General features: G+C 39.9%; 1 protein-coding gene across 2 annotated transcripts in view; it reads right to left on the bottom strand.

Annotated features, from left to right (window-relative positions):
* Positions 1-21,457, bottom strand: part of LOC115125462 (regulator of G-protein signaling 17-like) — a 148,465-nt gene that overhangs the window by 110,740 nt on the left and 16,268 nt on the right. For both annotated transcript variants that reach the window (XM_065020971.1, XM_065020970.1), the window contains exon 2: positions 3,003-3,116. In XM_065020971.1, coding sequence (XP_064877043.1) covers positions 3,003-3,017 — 15 coding nt within the window. In that variant the 5' untranslated portion in view covers positions 3,018-3,116. The remainder of the gene's footprint in view (positions 1-3,002; positions 3,117-21,457) is intronic.

The following is a 21,457-nucleotide window of genomic DNA, read 5'->3' on the forward strand; positions in this document are numbered from 1 at the left end:
CATACAAGTGGTTATCTCCACCCTGCTACCATACAAGTGGTTATCTCCACCCTGCTAACATACTAGCGGGTAAACACAAGTATTTCCCAAGACTGTGCCTCCAAAACCAAATGTCTACCTGACCCGCCACTCCACCCTGGACTTGAACAGCCTTTTACGACCAGGTCCACCTCTACAACCACCTTCGCCCTTTGGCCTTCGCCCGGACACTAAAGAACATCGCCCTCAACCGCAGCCCACACACCTCACACAGGAGCAACAGATCAATAGACACCCTCGAACCCACGCCGACAGGACTTACATCCACACCCCAACCAATCAACACCCCCCCAAGTCAACCATGCCCACACCTCAACCAATCAACACCCCCCCAAGTCAACCATGCCCACACCCCAACCAATCAACACCCCCAAGTCAATCATGCCCACACCCCAACCAATCAACACCCCCCCAAGTCCACCGGCAGGGTAGCCTAGTGGTTAGAGTGTTGGACTAGTAACCGGAAGGTTGCAAGTTCAAACTCCCGAGCTGACAAGGTACAAATCTGTCGTTCTGCCCCTGAACAGGTAGTTAACCCACTGTTCCTAGGCCGTCATTGAAAATAATAATTAGTTCTTAACTGACTTGCCTAGTTAAAAAAAATAACATTTTTTTTTAAACATGCCCACACCCCATTTAGGCTCTCCCTCAGATCAGACCTATGCCCCTCCTGCTCACCCCATGCCCCCCCACTCCCGCAAAGAGGGCCTCAACATGGAAGTCACACATACGCCCAGGCCATGAGCAGGCAAACAGGCCCAACCCCCAATCTTACACTAGCCTAAGCCAATGGCATGTACCAGATGCTCAGCAGGCTCTGCTCACAATTACTGGTCTGAGGCCAAACCACGATCAACAACATTGCACACTTTATGGAACACAAACCCTTCACTATATCATCCTGGAATATCCAAGGCCTGAGGTCATCTGCCTTCGACCTAAAGAGCAGAAACCTGGACTTCACCAAATAAATCAGAAATACAGACATTGTCATCCTACAAGAAACCTGGTATACAAAAGATGGACCCACTGGTTGTCCTCTAGGTTACAGAGAGCTGGTAGTCCCATCCACCACACTACCAGGTGTGAAACAGGGAAGGGACTCAGGGGGTATGCTCATTTAGTATAGAGCAGACCTAACCTACTCTATTAAATTAATCAAAACAGGAACATTTTACATTTACATTTGGAACCAAGGACTGATCACCCCAATCCACAAAAGTGGAGACAAATTTGACCCCAATAACAGGGCCATGGGGTGAGACAGGGATGCAGCTTAAGCCCCACCCACTTCAACATCTATATCAACGAATTGGCGAGGGCACTTGATCAGTCTGCAGCACCCGGCCTCACCCTACTAGTCAAACGTCTACTGTTTGCTAAAGATCTGGTGCTTCTGTCATCAACCAAGGAGGGCCTACAGCAGCACCTAGATCTTCTGCACAGATTCAGTCAGACCTGGGCCCTGACAGACCTGGGCCCTGACAGTAAATCTCAGTAAGACAAAAATAATGGTTTTCCAAAAATTCCATCTAGACACCGTTGCCCTAGAGCACACATAAAACTATACCCACCTCGGCCTAAACATCAGCGCCACAGGTAACATCCACAAAGCAGTGAATGAGTTAAGAGACAAGGCAAGAAGGGCTTTCTATGCCATCAAAAGGAACATAAAATTCAACATACCGATTAGGATCTGACTAAAAATACTTGAATCAGTTAAAGAAGCCATTGCCCTTTATGGTTGTGAGGTCTGGGGTCCGCTCACCAACCAAGAATTCACAAAATGGGACAAACACCAAATTGAGACTCTGCATGCCAAATCATGAGAAATCATGAGAAATCAAAAAGATAATTGTCAAAAAACAGAGCAAACTAGAATGCTATTTGGCCCGAAACAGAGAGTACACAGTGGCAGAATACCTGTCCACTTTGACTGACCCAAACTTAAGGAAAGCTTTGACTATGTATAGACTCAGTAAGCATAGCCTTGGTATTTAGAAAGGCCACCGTAGGCAGACATGGTTCTCAAGAGAAGACAGGCTAGGAGCACACTGGCCACAAATGAGGTGGAAACTGAGCTGCACTTCCTAACCTCCTGCTAAATGTATGACCATATTAGAGACACATATATCTCTCAGATTAAACAGATCCACAAAGAATTTGAAAACAAACCCAAATCTATCTATTGGGTGAAATACCACAGTGTGCCATCACACCAGTGAAGAACAAACACCATTGTAAATGCAAACCACATTTATGTTTATTTATTTTGCCTTTTGTACTTTAACTATTTGCACTTAATATGACATTAATAATGTTTTTATTCTCTAGGAACTTTTCTGAGTGTAATGTTTACCAGTAATTGTTATTGTTTATTTAACTTTTGTTTATTATCTAGTTCACTTGCTTTGGCAATGTTAACATATGTTTCCCATGCCAATACAGCCCTTAAATTGAATTGGAATTGAATTGAGAAGAGAGAGAAAGAGACACAGACAGGGAGAGAGAGAGAGAGAGAGAGAGAGAGAGAGAGAGAGAGAGAGACAGACAGACAGGGAGAGAGAGAGAGAGAGAGAGAGAGAGAGAGAGAGAGAGAGTGAGCGAGAGATAGAGAGTGAGAGAGAGAGAGAGAGAGAGAAGAGAGAGAGAAAGAGACACAGACAGGGAGAGAGAGAGAGAGAGAGAGAGAGAGAGAGAGAGAGAGAGAGAGAGAGAGAGAGAGAGAAAGAGACACAGACAGGGAGAGAAAGAGAGAGAGAGAGAGCGAGAGAGAGAGAAAGAGACACAGACAGGGAGAGAAAAGAGAGAGAGAGAGAGAGAGAGCGAGAGAGAGAGAGACAGAGAGAGAGAGAGAGAGAGAGAGAGAGAGAGAGAGAGAGAGAAAGTGAGAGTGAGAGAAAGAGGGAGACAGACAGAAAGACAGACAGACAGACAGACAGACAGACGTTAGGTTAAGTTACCAGTATGTCCATCATGGCTTGACAGCTCTTGGCAGTCTAATAGTCTTATAATCCTCAGCGATGTTAACAGCCTGGGAACACGCATGTCATCCCCCCTTTGGCCACGGACCTCTCCTTCATGGACACACACATGAATACACAATCACATACATGTACACACAATCACATACATGTAAACACAATCACATACATGTGCACACAATCACATACATGTACACACACAATCACATACATGTACACACACAATCGCATACATGTACACACACAAACACATACATGTACACACAATCACATACATGTAAACACAAACAGACATGTAAACACAAACAGACATGTACACACAATCACATACATGTACACACACAATCACATACATGTACACACAATCACATACATGTACACACAATCACATACATGTACACACAAACACATACATGTACACACAATCACATACATGTGCACACACAATCACATACATGTGCACACAAACAGACATGTAAACAAAGGGAGAGAGAGAAAAATGCTGTAAGTAATATATAATAGTAATATATAATAGTAATATATAATAGTAATATATAATAGTTATATATAATAGTAATATATAATAATATATAATAGTAATATATTGTAGTAATATATAGAAGTAATATATAATAGTAGTAATATATTGTAGTAATATAGTCATATATAATAATAGTAATATATAATAGTAATATATAATAGTAATATATAGTAGTAATATATAGAAGTAATATATAACGGTAATATATAATAGTAATATATAATAATAATATATAGATAGTAATATATAGTAGTAATATATAATAATGATATATATATATAGTATTAATATATAATAGTCATATATAATAGTAATATATATTAGTAATATATATAATAGTAATATATTAGTAATATATATTAGTAATACATTAGTAATATATAGTAGTAATATATAATAGTAATATATAGAGGTAATATATAGTAGTAATATATAATAGTAATATATAGTAGTAATATATAATAGTAATATATAGTAGTAATATATAATAGTAATATATAATAGTAATATATAGTAGTAATATATAATAGTAATATAGAGTAGTAATATATAGTAGTAATATATAATAGTAATATATAATAATGATATATATAGTATTAATATATAATAGTAATATATAATAGTAATATATAGTAGTAATATATATAATAGTAATATATAGTAGTAATATATTAGTAATATATAATAGTAATATATAATAGTAATATATAATAATGATATATATAGTAGTAATATATAATAGTAATATATAATAGTAATATATAGTAGTAATATATATAATAGTAATATATAGTAGTAATATATTAGTAATATATAGTAGTAATATATATTAGTAATACATAGTAATAATATCCAAGTTTACCATTTTAAAAGAATAATTTATCATTAGAAATCCCTTTTGCAATTATGTTAATTGTGTGCTGATTAAAGAAGCAATAAAACGGGCCTTCTTTTGACTAGTTAAGTATCTGGAGCATCAGCATTTGTGGATTCGATTACAGTCTCAAAATGGCTAGAAACAAATAATTTTCTTCTGAAACACATCAGTCTATTCTTGTTCTAAGAAATTAAGGCGAGAAATTGCCAAAAAACTGAAGATCTCGTACAACGCTGTGTACTACTCCCTTCATGTACTTGTCCTCTTGCTCAGTTGTGCACCGGTGCCTCCTCACATTTTTATTTTACCTTTATTTAACTAGGCAAGTCAGTTAAGAACAAATTCTTATTTTCAATGACGACCTAGGAACAGTGGGTTAACTGCCTGTTCAGGGGCAGAACGACAGATTTGTACATTGTCAGCTCAAGGGTTTGAACTTGCAACCTTCCGGTTACTAGGCCAACGCTCTAACCACTAGGCTACCCTGCCGCCCCATTGACTCTGTACCCTTAGTGAATGTCAAAAGGCCAAACCACGTTGATTTATAAGCTGTACCAGCCCCATTCCCCCCACCAGCAGGTACAGGCCTGTACCAGCCCCATTTCCCCCCACCAGCAGGTACAGGCCTGTACCAGCCCCATTTCCCCCCACCAGCAGGTACAGGCCTGTACCAGCCCCATTTCCCCCCATCAGCAGGTACAGGCCTGTACCAGCCCCATTTCCCCCCACTAGCAGGTACAGGCCTGTACCAGCCCCATTTCCCCCCACCAGCAGGTACAGGCCTGTACCAGCCCCATTTCCCCCACCAGCAGGTACAGGCCTGTACCAGCCCCATTTCCCCCACCAGCAGGTACAGGCCTTCACCAGCCCCATTTCCCCCACCAGCAGGTACAGGCCTGTACCAGCCCCATTCCCCCACCAGCAGGTACAGGCCTGTACCAGCCCCATTTCCCCCACCAGCAGGTACAGGCCTGTACCAGCCCCATTCCCCCCACCAGCAGGTACAGGCCTGTACCAGCCCCATTCCCCCCACCAGTAGGTACAGGCCCGTGACATACCTTCTTCTTCTTCTTCTCACTAAGGTCAACGGTGCATAGAGATCTCCATAGTGTTGAATCCTCAGGGTAAATGTTAAGGATTAAATCGTGTAGTCGAGGGTCATATAATAATTCATTAACGGCCCTCCTCCACAACACAGTTAAGTTACTGTGGTCTATATATTAATTATATGCAGTCAATGTAAAGCCAATTATAACTTCCCATTTATTTAAGTCAGTTGGATTTAACAAAGATGTATATTCAAACCATTCAAATTCAATTCCCGATTTCAGACCCATATAGCAATAACTATTTTAGTGAGTAAAATGTACGAACACAAGGTAGTTGAGCTAGCTAGCATTTCCCCCTCATTCAGTAATGTAGCTAGCTAGCATTTCCCCCTTATTCAGTAATGTAGCTAGCTAGCATTTTCCCCTTATTCAGTAATGTAGCTAGCTAGCATTTTCCCCTTATTCAGTAATGTAGCTAGCTAGCATTTCCCCCTTATTCAGTAATGTAGCTAGCTAGCATTTCCCCCTTATTCAGTAATGTAGCTAGCTAGCATTTCCCCCTTATTCAGTAATGTAGCTAGCTGGATCGAAGCCCCCGAGCTGACAAGGTAAAGATATGTCGTTCTTCCCCTGAACAAGGCAGTTAACCAACGTGGACGTAGATTAAAGCAGCCCCCACACCTCTCTGATTCAGAGGGGTTGGGTTAAATTCGGGAAGACACATTTCAGTTGAATGCATTCAGTTGTACACCTGACGTGGTATCCCCCATTCAGTTGTACACCTGACGTGGTATCCCCCTATTCAGTTGTACACCTGACGTGGTATCACCCCATTCAGTTGGACACCTGCCGTGGTATCCCCCTATTCAGTTGGACACCTGCCGTGGTATCCCCCCATTCAGTTGGACACCTGCCGTGGTATCCCCCTATTCAGTTGTACACCTGACGTGGTATCCCCCTATTCAGTTGTACACCTGACGTGGTATCCCCCCATTCAGTTGGACACCTGCCGTGGTATCCCCCCATTCAGTTGGACACCTGCCGTGGTATCCCCCTATTCAGTTGTACACCTGACGTGGTATCCCCCTATTCAGTTGTACACCTGACGTGGTATCCCCCATTCAGTTGTACACCTGACGTGGTATTCCCCATTCAGTTGGACACCTGACGTGGTATCCCCCATTCAGTTGTACACCTGCCGTGGTATCCCCCATTCAGTTGGACACCTGCCGTGGTATCCCCCATTCAGTTGTACACCTGACGTGGTATTCCCCATTCAGTTGGACACCTGACGTGGTATCCCCCATTCAGTTGTACACCTGCCGTGGTATCCCCCATTCAGTTGTACACCTGCCGTGGTATCCCCCATTCAGTTGTACACCTGACGTGGTATCCCCCTATTCAGTTGTACACCTGACGTGGTATCCCCCTATTCAGTTGTACACCTGACGTGGTATCCCCCCATTCAGTTGTACACCTGACGTGGTATTCCCCATTCAGTTGGACACCTGACGTGGTATCCCCCATTCAGTTGTACACCTGCCGTGGTATCCCCCATTCAGTTGTACACCTGACGTGGTATCCCCCCATTCAGTTGTACACCTGACGTGGTATCTCCCTCTTTCCCTTGATGTTGGGTGTTATAGCTCAGATGACACACTGCACAGTTAATGACCTTGAAGTGCTTTATGAATGGAAAAAAATTGGATTTGACTTTACATTGACTGCGTAGAATTCATACATAGACCCTTCATATGTGCGCCATAGACCAGTATGACCTAATCGTCATGTAGAGGGGCTGTTAATGAGTTACAGATGAAGTTACGACGTGACCCTCGACTACACGATTTGATCCGTAACATTTACCCTGAGGATTCAACACTATGGAGATCTTTATGCACCGTTGACCTTAGTGAGAAGAAGAAGAAGAAGAAGAAGGTAAGTCACAGGCTTGTACCTGCCGTTAGGGGAAATGGGGCTGGTACAGCTTATAAATTAGAATACTTTTCTCAATGTGGGTTGGCACGGGTATGGCAGAACAACAACCAAACCTCCACAACAACCAAACCCCAACCACACTTAGCTGGACAGATCAATCACGACAAGACACCCAGTAACCACACCAACAAATCACTGGAGTCACCAGTTACCCCAATGAATTAGATAAAACCACAGCAAACAGAGCAGCAGGAAAACAGGAGCCCCATCAAAACCAACTATAGAACAAACACCCAGAACCAAGAATATACACAAAACCAGTTGGTGTGTGTGTGTGTGTGTGTGTGTGTATGTGTGTGTGTGTGTACTTGTTTTTCTACATTATCAGGGCCCCTAGACTCCTAACTTTAACTATAAATTAATGTACATTCTACCTCAATTGGGCCGACCAACCAGTGCTCCCGCACATTGGCTAACTGGGCTATCTGCATTGTGTCCCGCCACCCACCACCCACCAACCTCTCTTTTACGCTACTGCTACTCTCTGTTCATCATATATGCATAGTCACTTTAACCATATCTACATGTACATACTACCTCAATCAGCCTGACTAACCGGTGTCTGTATGTAGCCTCGCTACTTTTATAGCCTCTCTACTGTATATAACCTCTCTACTGTATATAACATCTCTACTATAAATAGCCTCTCTACTGTATATAGCCTCACTACTGTATATAGCCTCTCTACTGTATATAGCCTCACTACTGTATATAGCCTCTCTACTGTATATAGCCTCTCTACTGTATATAGCCTCTCTACTTTTATAGCCTCTCTACTGTATATAGCCTCACTACTGTATATAGCCTCACTACTGTATATAGCCTCTCTACTGTATATAGCCTCTCTACTGTATATAGCCTCTCTACTGTATATAGCCTCACTACTGTATATAGCCTCACTACTGTATATAGTCTCACTACTGTATATAGCCTCTCTACTGTATATAGTCTCTCTACTGTATATAGCCACTCTACTGTATATAGCCTCTCTACTGTATATAGCCTCTCTACTGTATATAGCCTCGCTACTGTTTATAGCCTCTCTACTGTATATAGCCTCTCTACTGTATATAGCCTCTCTACTGTATATAGTCTCTCTACTGCATATAGCCTCTCTACTGTATATAGCCTCTCTACTGTATATAGCCTCACTACTGTATATAGTCTCACTACTGTATATAGCCTCTCTACTGTATATAGCCTCTCTACTGTATATAGCCTCTCTACTGTATATAGTCTCTCTACTGCATATAGCCTCTCTACTGTATATAGCCTCTCTACTGTATATAGCCTCTCTACTGTATCTAGTCTCTCTACTGCATATAGCCTCTCTACTGTATATAGCCTCTCCACTGTATATAGCCTCACTACTGTATATAGTCTCTCTACTGTATATAGCCTCTCTACTGTATATAGCCTCTCTACTGTATATAGTCTCTCTACTGTATATAGCCTCTCTACTGTATATAGTCTCTCTACTGTATATAGCCTCTCTACTGTATATAGCCTCTCTACTGTATATAGCCTCTCTACTGTATATAGTCTCTCTACTGTATATAGCCTCTCTACTGTATATAGCCTCTCTACTGTATCTAGTCTCTCTACTGCATATAGCCTCTCTACTGTATATAGCCTCTCCACTGTATATAGCCTCGCTACTGTTTATAGCTTGTCTTTTTACTGTTGTTTTATTTCTATACTTATTGTTCACCTAAAGTACCTATTTCTGCACTGTTGGTTAGAGCCTGTAAGGAAGCATTTCACTGTAAGTTCTACACCTGTTGTAATCAGTGAACGTGACAAACAACCTTTGATTTGATTTGACCTGAATATCCTGACAAGGTCGGTAAACCCAAACTGATTGTAAAAGTAAAAGGACAATTTTCATGTTCTGAATATGTTCAAATGTTATTTAAAGCTTAAGGGTTAGGTTTAGGGATTTGGGGTTAAGGTTAAGGGTTAGGTTTAGGGATTTGGGGTTAAGGGTTAGGTTTAGGGATTTGGGATTTGGGGTTAAGATTAAGGGTTAGGTTTAGGGATTTGGGGTTAAGGTTAAGGGTTAGGTTTAGGGATTTGGGGTTAAGGTTAAGGGTTAGGTTTAGGGATTTGGGGTTAAGGGTTAGGTTTTAGGGATTTGGGATTAAGGTTAAGGGTTAGGTTTAGGGATTTGGGGTTAAGGTTAAGGGTTAGGTTTAGGGATTTGGGGTTAAGGTTAAGGGTTAGGTTTAGGGATTTGGGGTTAAGGTTAAGGGTTAGGTTTAGGGATTTGGGGTTAAGGTTAAGGGTTAGGTTTAGGGATTTGGGGTTAAGGTTAAGGGTTAGGTTTAGGGATTTGGGGTTAAGGTTAAGGGTTAGGTTTAGGGATTTGGGGTTAAGGTTAAGGGTTAGGTTTAGGGATTTGGGGTTAAGGTTAAGGGTTAGGTTTAGGGATTTGGGGTTAAGGGTTAGGTTTAGGGATTTGGGGTTAAGGTTAAGGGTTAGGTTTAGGGATTTGGGGTTAAGGTTAAGGGTTAGGTTTAGGGATTTGGGGTTAAGGTTAAGGGTTAGGTTTAGGGATTTGGGGTTAAGGTTAAGGGTTAGGTATAGGGATTTGGGGTTAAGGTTAAGGGTTAGGTTTAGGGATTTGGGGTTAAGGTTAAGGGTTAGGTTTAGGGATTTGGGGTTAAGGGTTAGGTTTAGGGATTTGGGATTTGGGGTTAAGATTAAGGGTTAGGTTTAGGGATTTGGGGTTAAGGTTAAGGGTTAGGTTTAGGGATTTGGGGTTAAGGTTAAGGGTTAGGTTTAGGGATTTGGGATTTGGGGTTAGGTTTAGGTTTAGGGATTTGGGGTTAAGGTTAAGGGTTAGGTTTAGGGATTTGGGGTTAAGGGTTAAGGTTAAGGGTTAGGTTTAGGGATTTGGGGTTAAGGTTAAGGGTTAGGGATTTGGGGTTAAGGTTAAGGGTTAGGTTTAGGGATTTGGGGTTAAGGTTAAGGGTTAGGTTTAGGGATTTGGGGTTAAGGTTAAGGGTTAGGTTTAGGGATTTGGGGTTAAGGTTAAGGGTTAGGTTTAGGGATTTGGGGTTAAGGTTAAGGGTTAGGTTTAGGGATTTGGGGTTAAGGTTAAGGGTTAGGTTTAGGGATTTGGGGTTAAGGTTAAGGGTTAGGTATAGGGATTTGGGGTTAAGGTTAAGGGTTAGGTTTAGGGATTTGGGGTTAAGGTTAAGGGTTAGGTTTAGGGATTTGGGGTTAAGGGTTAGGTTTAGGGATTTGGGATTTGGGATTTGGGGTTAAGATTAAGGGTTAGGTTTAGGGATTTGGGGTTAAGGTTAAGGGTTAGGTTTAGGGATTTGGGGTTAAGGTTAAGGGTTAGGTTTAGGGATTTGGGGTTAAGGTTAAGGGTTAGGTTTAGGGATTTGGGATTTGGGGTTAAGGGTTAGGTTTAGGTTTAGGGATTTGGGATTTGGGGTTAAGGGTTAGGTTTAGGTTTAGGGATTTGGGGTTAAGGTTAAGGGTTAGGTTTAGGGATTTGGGATTTGGGGTTAAGGGTTAGGTTTAGGGATTTGGGGTTAAGGTTAAGGGTTAGGTTTAGGGATGTGGGGTTAAGGTTAAGGGTTAGGTTTAGGGATTTGGGGTTAAGGCTAAGGGTTAGGTTTAGGGATTTGGGGTTAAGGTTAAGGGTTAGGTTTAGGGATGTGGGGTTAAGGTTAAGGGTTAGGGAAAATAGGATTTTTAATTGTCAAACATTTTTACTGCCCAAAAAGTCCCGAAATGACCTGGAAATTCAACTGCATGTTTGAGTACTGTATGTGTATTACAGCTCAAAAGATTCTCTAAGTCACCGCTTCCCCTTTAAGAAACCAAAGAACCGCAGAAAGAGGGCGGAGAGAGGGAGTGAAAGGGGAAACCAAAACAGAGGAAATTAGTGGCAGACAGATAGAGACAGAACAGAGGAATAGAGTGGCAGACAGATACAGACAGAACAGAGGAATAGAGTGGCAGACAGATAGAGACAGAACAGAGGAATAGAGTGGCAGACAGATAGAGACAGAACAGAGGAATAGAGTGGCAGACAGATAAAGACAGAACAGAGGAATAGAGTGGCAGACAGATAGAGACAGAACAGAGGAATAGAATGGCAGACAGATAAAGACAGAACAGAGGAATAGAGTGGCAGACAGATACAGACAGAACAGAGGACTAGAGTGGCAGACAGATAGAGACAGAACAGAGGAATAGAGTGGCAGACAGATAAAGACAGAACAGAGGAATAGAGTGGCAGACAGATAGAGACAGAACAGAGGAATAGAATGGAAGACAGATAGAGACAGAACAGAGGAATAGAGTGGCAGACAGATAAAGACAGAACAGAGGAATAGAGTGGCAGACAGATAGAGACAGAACAGAGGAATAGAATGGCAGACAGATACAGACAGAACAGAGGAATAGAGTGGCAGACAGATAAAGACAGAACAGAGGAATAGAGTGGCAGACAGATACAGACAGAACAGAGGAATAGAGTGGCAGACAGATAAGAAGGAACAGAGTAATAGAGTGGCAGACAGATAGAGACAGAACAGAGGAATAGAGTGGCAGACAGATAGGAAGGAACAGAGTAATAGAGTGGCAGACAGGTAGAGACAGAACAGAGTAATAGAGTGGCAGACAGATACAGACAGAACAGATGAATAGAATGGCAGACAGATATTATCTAATACCATATCTACCCTACAGTCAGACTGAGACAGACAGGCACCATGTCTACCCTACAGTCAGACTGAGACAGACAGGCACCATATCTACCCTACACTAAGACTGAGACAGAGGCTGAGGATGCGGCCTGACATAAGAGAACAGAGCAAGATATCTTTCTGCAGGGTGGCATGAATGAGTCATATCCTTCCTCTGGAGGCAGATGCCCTGTTTCTCTCTGGGGTTACACTGATGCCCTGTTTCTCTCTGGGGTTACACTGATGCCCTGTTTCTCTCTGGGGTTATACTGATGCCCTGTTTCTCTCTGGGGTTACACTGGTGCCCCGTTTCTCTCTGGGGTTACACTGATGCCCTGTTTCTCTCTGGGGTTACACCTGGTGCCCTGTTTCTCTCTGGGGTTACACTGATGCCCTGTTTCTCTCTGGGGTTACACTGGTGCCCCGTTTCTCTCTGGGGTTACACTGATGCCCTGTTTCTCTCTGGGGTTACACTGATGCCCTGTTTCTCTCTGGGGTTACACTGGTGCCCTGTTTCTCTGGGGTTACACTGATGCCCCGTTTCTCTCTGGGGTTACACTGGTGCCCTGTTTCTCTCTGGGGTTACACTGGTGCCCCATTTCTCTCTGGGGTTACACTGATGCCCCGTTTCTCTCTGGGGTTACACTGATGCCCTGTTTCTCTCTGGGGTTACACTGATGCCCTTTTTCTCCCTGGGGTTACACTGGTGCCCCGTTTCTCTCTGGGGTTACACTGATGCCCTGTTTCTCTCTGGGGTTACACTGATGCCCTGTTTCTCTCTGGGGTTACACTGATGCCCTGCCCTCTTTTGCCCTGTTTCTCCCTGGGGTTACACTGATGCCCTGTTTCTCTCTGGGGTTACACTGATGCCCTGTTTCTCTCTGGGGTTACACTGATTTCTCTCTGGGGTTACACTGATGCCCTGTTTCTCTCTGGGGTTACACTGATGCCCTGTTTCTCTCTGGGGTTACACTGATGCCCTGTTTCTCTCTGGGGTTACACTGATGCCCTGTTTCTCTCTGGGGTTACACTGATGCCCTGTTTCTCCCTGGGGTTACACTGATGCCCTGTTTCTCTCTGGGGTTACACTGATGCCCTGTTTCTCCCTGGGGTTACACTGATGCCCTGTTTCTCTCTGGGGTTACACTGATGCCCTGTTTCTCTCTGGGGTTACACTGATGCCCTGTTTCTCTCTGGGGTTACACTGATGCCCTGTTTCTCTCTGGGGTTGCACCTGTTTCTCTCTGGGGTTACACTGATGCCCTGTTTCTCTCTGGGGTTACACTGATGCCCTGTTTCTCTCTGGGGTTACACTGATGCCCTGTTTCTCTCTGGGGTTACACTGATGCCCTGTTTCTCTCTGGGGTTACACTGATGCCCTGTTTCTCTCTGGGGTTACACTGATGCCCTGTTTCTCTCTGGGGTTACACTGATGCCCTGTTTCTCTCTGGGGTTACACTGATGCCCTGTTTTCTCTCTGGGGTTACACTGATGCCCTGTTTCTCTCTGGGGTTACACTGATGCCCTGTTTCTCTCTGGGGTTACACTGATGCCCTGTTTCTCTCTGGGGTTACACTGATGCCCTGTTTCTCTCTGGGGTTACACTGATGCCCTGTTTCTCTCTGGGGTTACACTGATGCCCTGTTTCTCTCTGGGGTTACACTGATGCCCTGTTTCTCTCTGGGGTTACACTGATGCCCTGTTTCTCTCTGGGGTTACACTGATGCCCTGTTTCTCTCTGGGGTTACACTGATGCCCTGTTTCTCTCTGGGGTTACACTGATGCCCTGTTTCTCTCTGGGGTTACACTGATGCCCTGTTTCTCTCTGGGGTTACACTGATGCCCTGTTTCTCTCTGGGGTTACACTGATGCCCTGTTTCTCTCTGGGGTTACACTGATGCCCTGTTTCTCTCTGGGGTTACACTGATGCCCTGTTTCTCTCTGGGGTTACACTGATGCCCTGTTTCTCTCTGGGGTTACACTGATGCCCTGTTTCTCCCAGTACCCAGTAATAAGTACAGCAATAACAACACTGTTGTCACGCTCTGACCTTAGAGAGCTTTTTATGTCTCTATTTTGGTTTGGTCAGAGTGTGATTTGGGTGGGCATTCTATGTTCATTTTTCTATGTTTTGTATTTCTTTGTTTTGGCCGGGTATGGTTCTCAATCAGGGACAGCTGTCTATCGTTGTCTCTGATTGGGAACCATACTTAGGCAGCCCTTTTTCCCAGCTGTCTTTGTGGGTAGTTGTCTTTGTTTGTTCGTACTATAGCCCTTAAGCTTCACGGTTGTTGTTTTTGGATTGTTTGTTGTTTTTGTCGGGCGTCATATAACTAAAAGGGAATATGTACGCTCACTACGCTGCACCTTGGTCCAGTTCTTTCAAAGGCCGTGACAACTGTAGCATAAATAATTACCATAACTCTGTTTGTCTCTGGGGTTACACTGTACTAATAACATCGGCAGGTAGCATTAGGCCAGTAACCGAAAGGTCGCTGGTTCGAAATCCCCGTCAATCCCCAACAACAACTGCTCCCCAGGGCACTGGTGAAGAGGAAGTCGAATAAAGGTATTCACATGCTTCCCAGCCAAAACAGTCTGGAAGACTTTGTGCATACAGTGCCTTGCGAAAGTATTCGGCCCCCTTGAACTTTGCGAACTTTTGCCACATTTCAGGCTTCAAACATAAAGATATAAAACTGTATTTTTTTGTGAAGAATCAACAACAAGTGGGACACAATCATGAAGTGGAACGACATTTATTGGATATTTCAAACTTTTTTAACAAATCAAAAACTGAAAAATTGAGCGTGCAAAATTATTCAGCCCCCTTAAGTTAATACTTTGTAGCGCCACCTTTTGCTGCGATTACAGCTGTAAGTCGCTTGGGGTATGTCTCTATCAGTTTTGCACATCGAGAGACTGACATTTTTTCCCATTCCTCCTTGCAAAACAGCTCGAGCTCAGTGAGGTTGGATGGAGAGCATTTGTGAACAGCAGTTTTCAGTTCTTTCCACAGATTCTCGATTGGATTCAGGTCTGGACTTTGACTTGGCCATTCTAACACCTGGATATGTTTATTTTTGAACCATTCCATTGTAGATTTTGCTTTATGTTTTGGATCATTGTCTTGTTGGAAGACAAATCTCTGTCCCAGTCTCAGGTCTTTTGCAGACTCCATCAGGTTTTAAGCACGAGAATAGCACGCTATTCGCCCGCTATTTGTTTAGGGTGGAGATCAAATAAATTAAGGTGTGTCTACAGTTACACCGTATTCTGACCTTTACTTAATTCCCTCATAATTCCCACCACTTTTACGGGCGAAGAAACCATGAACAGTTGGCTGGCCATCGCTACATATTCGTCACAAGACCCACTGGCTCCAGGTCATCTATAAGTCTATGCTAGGTAAAGCTCCGCCTTATCTCAACTTACTGGTCATGATAACAACACCCACCCGTAGCACGCGCTCCAGCAGGTATATCTCACTGCTGCCAAACACCTCCTTTGGCCACCTTTCCTTCCAGTTCTCTGCAGCCAATGACTGGAACGAATTGCAAAAATCGCTAAAGCTGGAGACTTTTATCTCCCTCTCTAACTTTAAACATCAGCTATCTGAGCAGCTAACCGATCGCTGCAGCTGTACATAGTCCATCTGTAAATAGCCCACCCAATCTACCTACCTCATCCCCATACTGTTTTTATTTACTTTGCTGCTCTTTTGCACACCAGTATCACTACTTACACACCTTCATCTGCTCATTTATCACTCCAGTGTTAATTTGCTAAATTGTAATCATCCCCATACTGTTTTTATTTACTTTGCTGCTCTTTTGTACACCAGTATCACTACTTACACACCTTCATCTGCTCATTTATCACTCCAGTGTTAATTTGAAAATTGTAATTACTTTGCTACTATTGGCCTATTTATTGCCTTACTTCCTCACACCATTTGCACACACTGTATATAGACTTTCTTTTTTTCCTATTGTGTTATTGACTGTTTATTCTATGTGTAACTCTGTGTTGTTGTTTGTGTCACACTGCTTTGCTTTATCTTGGCCAGGTCACAGTTGTAAATGAGAACTTGATCTCAACTGACCTACCTGGTTAAATAAAGGTCAAATAAATAAATAAAAACATAAAAAACAAGGTCGAGCAAACCTACCGGATACACTTTCCTTTTTCCGATATAATCTCCATGCACTGAATTTATAAATGGATTACAAGCTAGGTAAATGAGTAATCAGTTTGTAGAAGGGGATTGTAAATACACGTAGCAATTCTTTTTAGATGATTTTTCCTTATGATCCCTGGAAATCAGTTATATGGAAACAGACTGAAAATCATATCAACTTGACATGTATATTACAGTCCCCTTTTCCACAGTGAAATAGGCTACGAATAGCTGTGCCGTTATTCAGAATTATAATTGTAAGCCCACATAATTTGCATAGAGGAAATTGGGAGACCCAGGATATTGTATTATATTTTACAATTGCCACTATAAGAACCACCGTCAATAATACACACATACTGTACATTTGTAACTGTCACTTTAGTGTTATTTTCCTTACATTTATAACTGTCACTTTAGTGTTTCCTCAGATTTATAACTGTCACTTTAGTGTTTCCTTACATTTATAACTGTCACTTTAGTGTTAGTTTCCTCACATTTATAACTGTCACTTTAGTGTTAGTTTCCTAACATTTATAACTGTCACTTTAGTGTCAGTTTCCATACATTTATAACTGTCACTTTAGTGTTAGTTTCCTCACATTCATAACTGTCACTTTAGTTTCCTCACATTTATAACTGTCACTTTAGTATTTCCTTACATTTATAACTGTCACATTAGTGTTAGTTTCCTCACATTTATAACTGTCACTTTAGTTTCCTCACATTTATAACTGTCACTTTAGTGTTAGTTTCCTTACATTTATAACTGTCACTTTAGTGTTAGTTTCCTCACATTCATAACTGTCACTTTAGTTTCCTCACATTTATAACTGTCACTTTAGTGTTAGTTTCCTTACATTTATAACTGTCACATTAGTGTTAGTTTCCTCACATTTATAACTGTCACTTTAGTGTTAGTTTCCTTACATTTATAACTGTCACTTTAGTGTTTCCTTATATTTATAACTGTCACTTTATTGTTAGTTTCCTCACATTTATAACTGTCACTTTAGTGTTTCCTTACATTTATAACTGTCACTTTAGTGTTTCCTCACATTTATAACTGTTACATTAGTGTTGGTTTCCTTACATTTATAACTGTCACTTTAGTGTTTCCTTACATTTATAACTGTCACATTAGTGTTAGTTTCCTCACATTTATAACTGTCACTTTAGTGTTAGTTTCCTTATATTTATAACTGTCACTTTAGTGTTAGTTTCCTCACATTTATAACTGTCACTTTAGTGTTAGTTTCCTTACATTTATAACTGTCACTTTAGTGTTTCCTTATATTTATAACTGTCACTTTAGTGTTAGTTTCCTCACATTTATAACTGTCACTTTATTGTTAGTTTCCTTACATTTATAACTGTCACTTTAGTGTTAGTTTCCTCACATTTATAACTGTCACTTTAGTTTCCTCACATTTAGAACTGTCACATTAGTGTTAGTTTCCTCACATTTATAACTGTCACTTTAGTGTTTCCTTAATATTTATAACTGTCACATTAGTGTTAGTTTCCTCACATTTATAACTGTCACATTAGTGTTAGTTTCCTTACATTTATAACTGTCACTTTAGTGTTAGTTTCCTTACATTTATAACTGTCACTTTAGTGTCAGTTTCCATACATTTATAACTGTCACTTTAGTGTTAGTTTCCTCACATTCATAACTGTCACTTTAGTTTCCTCACATTTATAACTGTCACTTTAGTATTTCCTTACATTTATAACTGTCACATTAGTGTTAGTTTCCTCACATTTATAACTGTCACTTTAGTTTCCTCACATTTATAACTGTCACTTTAGTGTTAGTTTCCTTACATTTATAACTGTCACTTTAGTGTTAGTTTCCTCACATTCATAACTGTCACTTTAGTTTCCTCACATTTATAACTGTCACTTTAGTATTGCCTTACATTTATAACTGTCACATTAGTGTTAGTTTCCTCACATTTATAACTGTTACATTAGTGTTAGTTTCCTTACATTTATAACTGTCACTTTAGTGTTAGTTTCCTCACATTTATAACTGTCACTTTAGTGTTAGTTTCCTCACATTTATAACTGTCACTTTAGTGTTAGTTTCCTTACATTTATAACTGTCACTTTAGTGTTTCCTTATATTTATAAATGTCACTTTAGTGTTAGTTTCCTCACATTTATAACTGTCACTTTAGTGTTAGTTTCCTCACATTTATAACTGTCACTTTAGTGTTAGTTTCCTTACATTTATAACTGTCACTTTAGTGTTTCCTTACATTTATAACTGTCACATTAGTGTTAGTTTCCTCACATTTATAACTGTCACTTTAGTGTTTCCTTACATTTATAACTGTCACATTAGTGTTAGTTTCCTCACATTTATAACTGTCACTTTAGTGTTAGTTTCCTTATATTTATAACTGTCACTTTAGTGTTAGTTTCCTCACATTTATAACTGTCACTTTAGTGTTAGTTTCCTTACATTTATAACTGTCACTTTAGTGTTTCCTTATATTTATAACTGTCACTTTAGTGTTAGTTTCCTCACATTTATAACTGTCACTTTAGTGTTAGTTTCCTTATATTTATAACTGTCACTTTAGTGTTAGTTTCCTCACATTTATAACTGTAACTTTAGTGTTAGTTTCCTTACATTTATAACTGTCACTTTAGTGTTTCCTTATATTTATAACTGTCACTTTAGTGTTAGTTTCCTCACATGTATAACTGTCACTGTAGTGTTAGTTTCCTTACATTTATAACTGTCACTTTAGTGTTTCCTTACATTTATAACTGTCACATTAGTGTTAGTTTCCTTACATTTATAACTGTCACTTTAGTGATAGTTTCCTCACATTTATAACTGTCACTTTAGTGTTAGTTTCCTTACATTTATAACTGTCACTTTAGTGTTAGTTTCCTCACATTTATAACTGTCACTTTAGTGTTAGTTTCCTCACATTTATAACTCTCACTTTAGTGTTAGTTTCCTTATATTTATAACTGTCACTTTAGTGTTAGTTTCCTCACATTTATAACTGTCACTTACTGTTATTTTCCTTACATTTATAACTGTCACTTTAGTGCTAGTTTCCTCACATTTATAACTGTCACTTTAGTGTTAGTTTCCTTACATTTATAACTGTCACTTTAGTGTTAGTTTCCTTACATTTATAACTGTCACATTAGCGTTAGTTTCCTCACATTTATAACTGTCACTTTAGTGTTTCCTTAATATTTATAACTGTCACATTAGTGTTAGTTTCCTCACATTTATAACTGTCACATTAGTGTTAGTTTCCTCACATTTATAACTGTCACTTTAGTGTTTCCTTAATATTTATAACTGTCACATTAGTGTGAGTTTCCTCACATTTATAACTGTCACTTTAGTGTTTCCTCAGATTTATAACTGTCACTTTAGTGTTTCCTTACATTTATAACTGTCACTTTAGTGTTAGTTTCCTCACATTTATAACTGTCACTTTAATTTTCTCACATTTATAACTGTCACTTTAGTGTTATTTTCCTTACATTTATAACTGTCACTTTAGTGTTAGTTTCCTCACATTTATAACTGTCACTTTAGTGTTAGTTACCTTATATTTATAACTGTCACTTTAGTGTTAGTTTCCTCACATTTATAACTGTCACTTTAGTGTTAGTTTCCTCACATTTATAACTGTCACTTTAGTGTTAGGTTTCTTACATGTATAACTGTCACTTTAGTGTTTCTTTACATTTATAACTGTCACATTAGTGTTAGTTTCCTCACATTTATAACTGTCACTTTAGTGTTAGTTTCCTTATATTTATAACTGTCACTTTAGTGTTAGTTTCCTCACATTTATAACTGTCACTTTAGTGTTAGTTTCCTTACATTTATAACTGTCACTTTAGTGTTAGTTTCCTCACATTTATAACTGTCACTTTAGTGTTAGTTTCCTTACATTTATAACTGTCACTTTAGTGTTTCCTTATATTTATAACTGTCACTTTAGTGTTAGTTTCCTCACATTTATAACTGTCACTTTAGTGTTAGTTTCCTCACATTTATAACTGTCACTTTAGTGTTAGTTTCCTTACATTTATAACTGTCACTTTAGTGTTTCCTTACATTTATAACTGTCACATTAGTGTTAGTTTCCTCACATTTATAACTGTCACTTTAGTGTTTCCTTACATTTATAACTGTCACATTAGTGTTAGTTTCCTCACATTTATAACTGTCACTTTAGTGTTAGTTTCCTTATATTTATAACTGTCACTTTAGTGTTAGTTTCCTCACATTTATAACTGTCACTTTAGTGTTAGTTTCCTTACATTTATAACTGTCACTTTAGTGTTTCCTTATATTTATAACTGTCACTTTAGTGTTAGTTTCCTCACATTTATAACTGTCACTTTAGTGTTAGTTTCCTTATATTTATAACTGTCACTTTAGTGTTAGTTTCCTCACATTTATAACTGTCACTTTAGTGTTTCCTTATATTTATAACTGTCACTTTAGTGTTAGTTTCCCCACATTTATAACTGTCACTTTAGTGTTAGTTTCCTCACATTTATAACTGTCACTTTAGTGTTAGTTTCCTTACATTTATAACTGTCACTTTAGTGTTTCCTTACATTTATAACTGTCACATTAGTGTTAGTTTCCTCACATTTATAACTGTCACTTTAGTGTTTCCTTACATTTATAACTGTCACATTAGTGTTAGTTTCCTCACATTTATAACTGTCACTTTAGTGTTAGTTTCCTTATATTTATAACTGTCACTTTAGTGTTAGTTTCCTCACATTTATAACTGTCACTTTAGTGTTAGTTTCCTCACATTTATAACTGTCACTTTAGTGTTAGTTTTCTTACATTTATAACTGTCACTTTAGTTTCCTCACATTTATAACTGTCACTTTAGTGTTAGTTTCCTCACATTTATAACTGTCACTTTAGTGTTAGTTTCCTCACATTCATAACTGTCACTTAGGTTTCCTTACATGTATAACTGTCACTTTAGTGTTAGTTTCCTCACATTCATAACTGTCACTTCAGTTTCCTTACATGTATAACTGTCACTTTAGTGTTAGTTTCCTT

Source organism: Oncorhynchus nerka, linkage group LG7, assembly GCF_034236695.1.
Source record: "Oncorhynchus nerka isolate Pitt River linkage group LG7, Oner_Uvic_2.0, whole genome shotgun sequence".
Lineage (NCBI taxonomy): Eukaryota > Metazoa > Chordata > Actinopteri > Salmoniformes > Salmonidae > Oncorhynchus > Oncorhynchus nerka.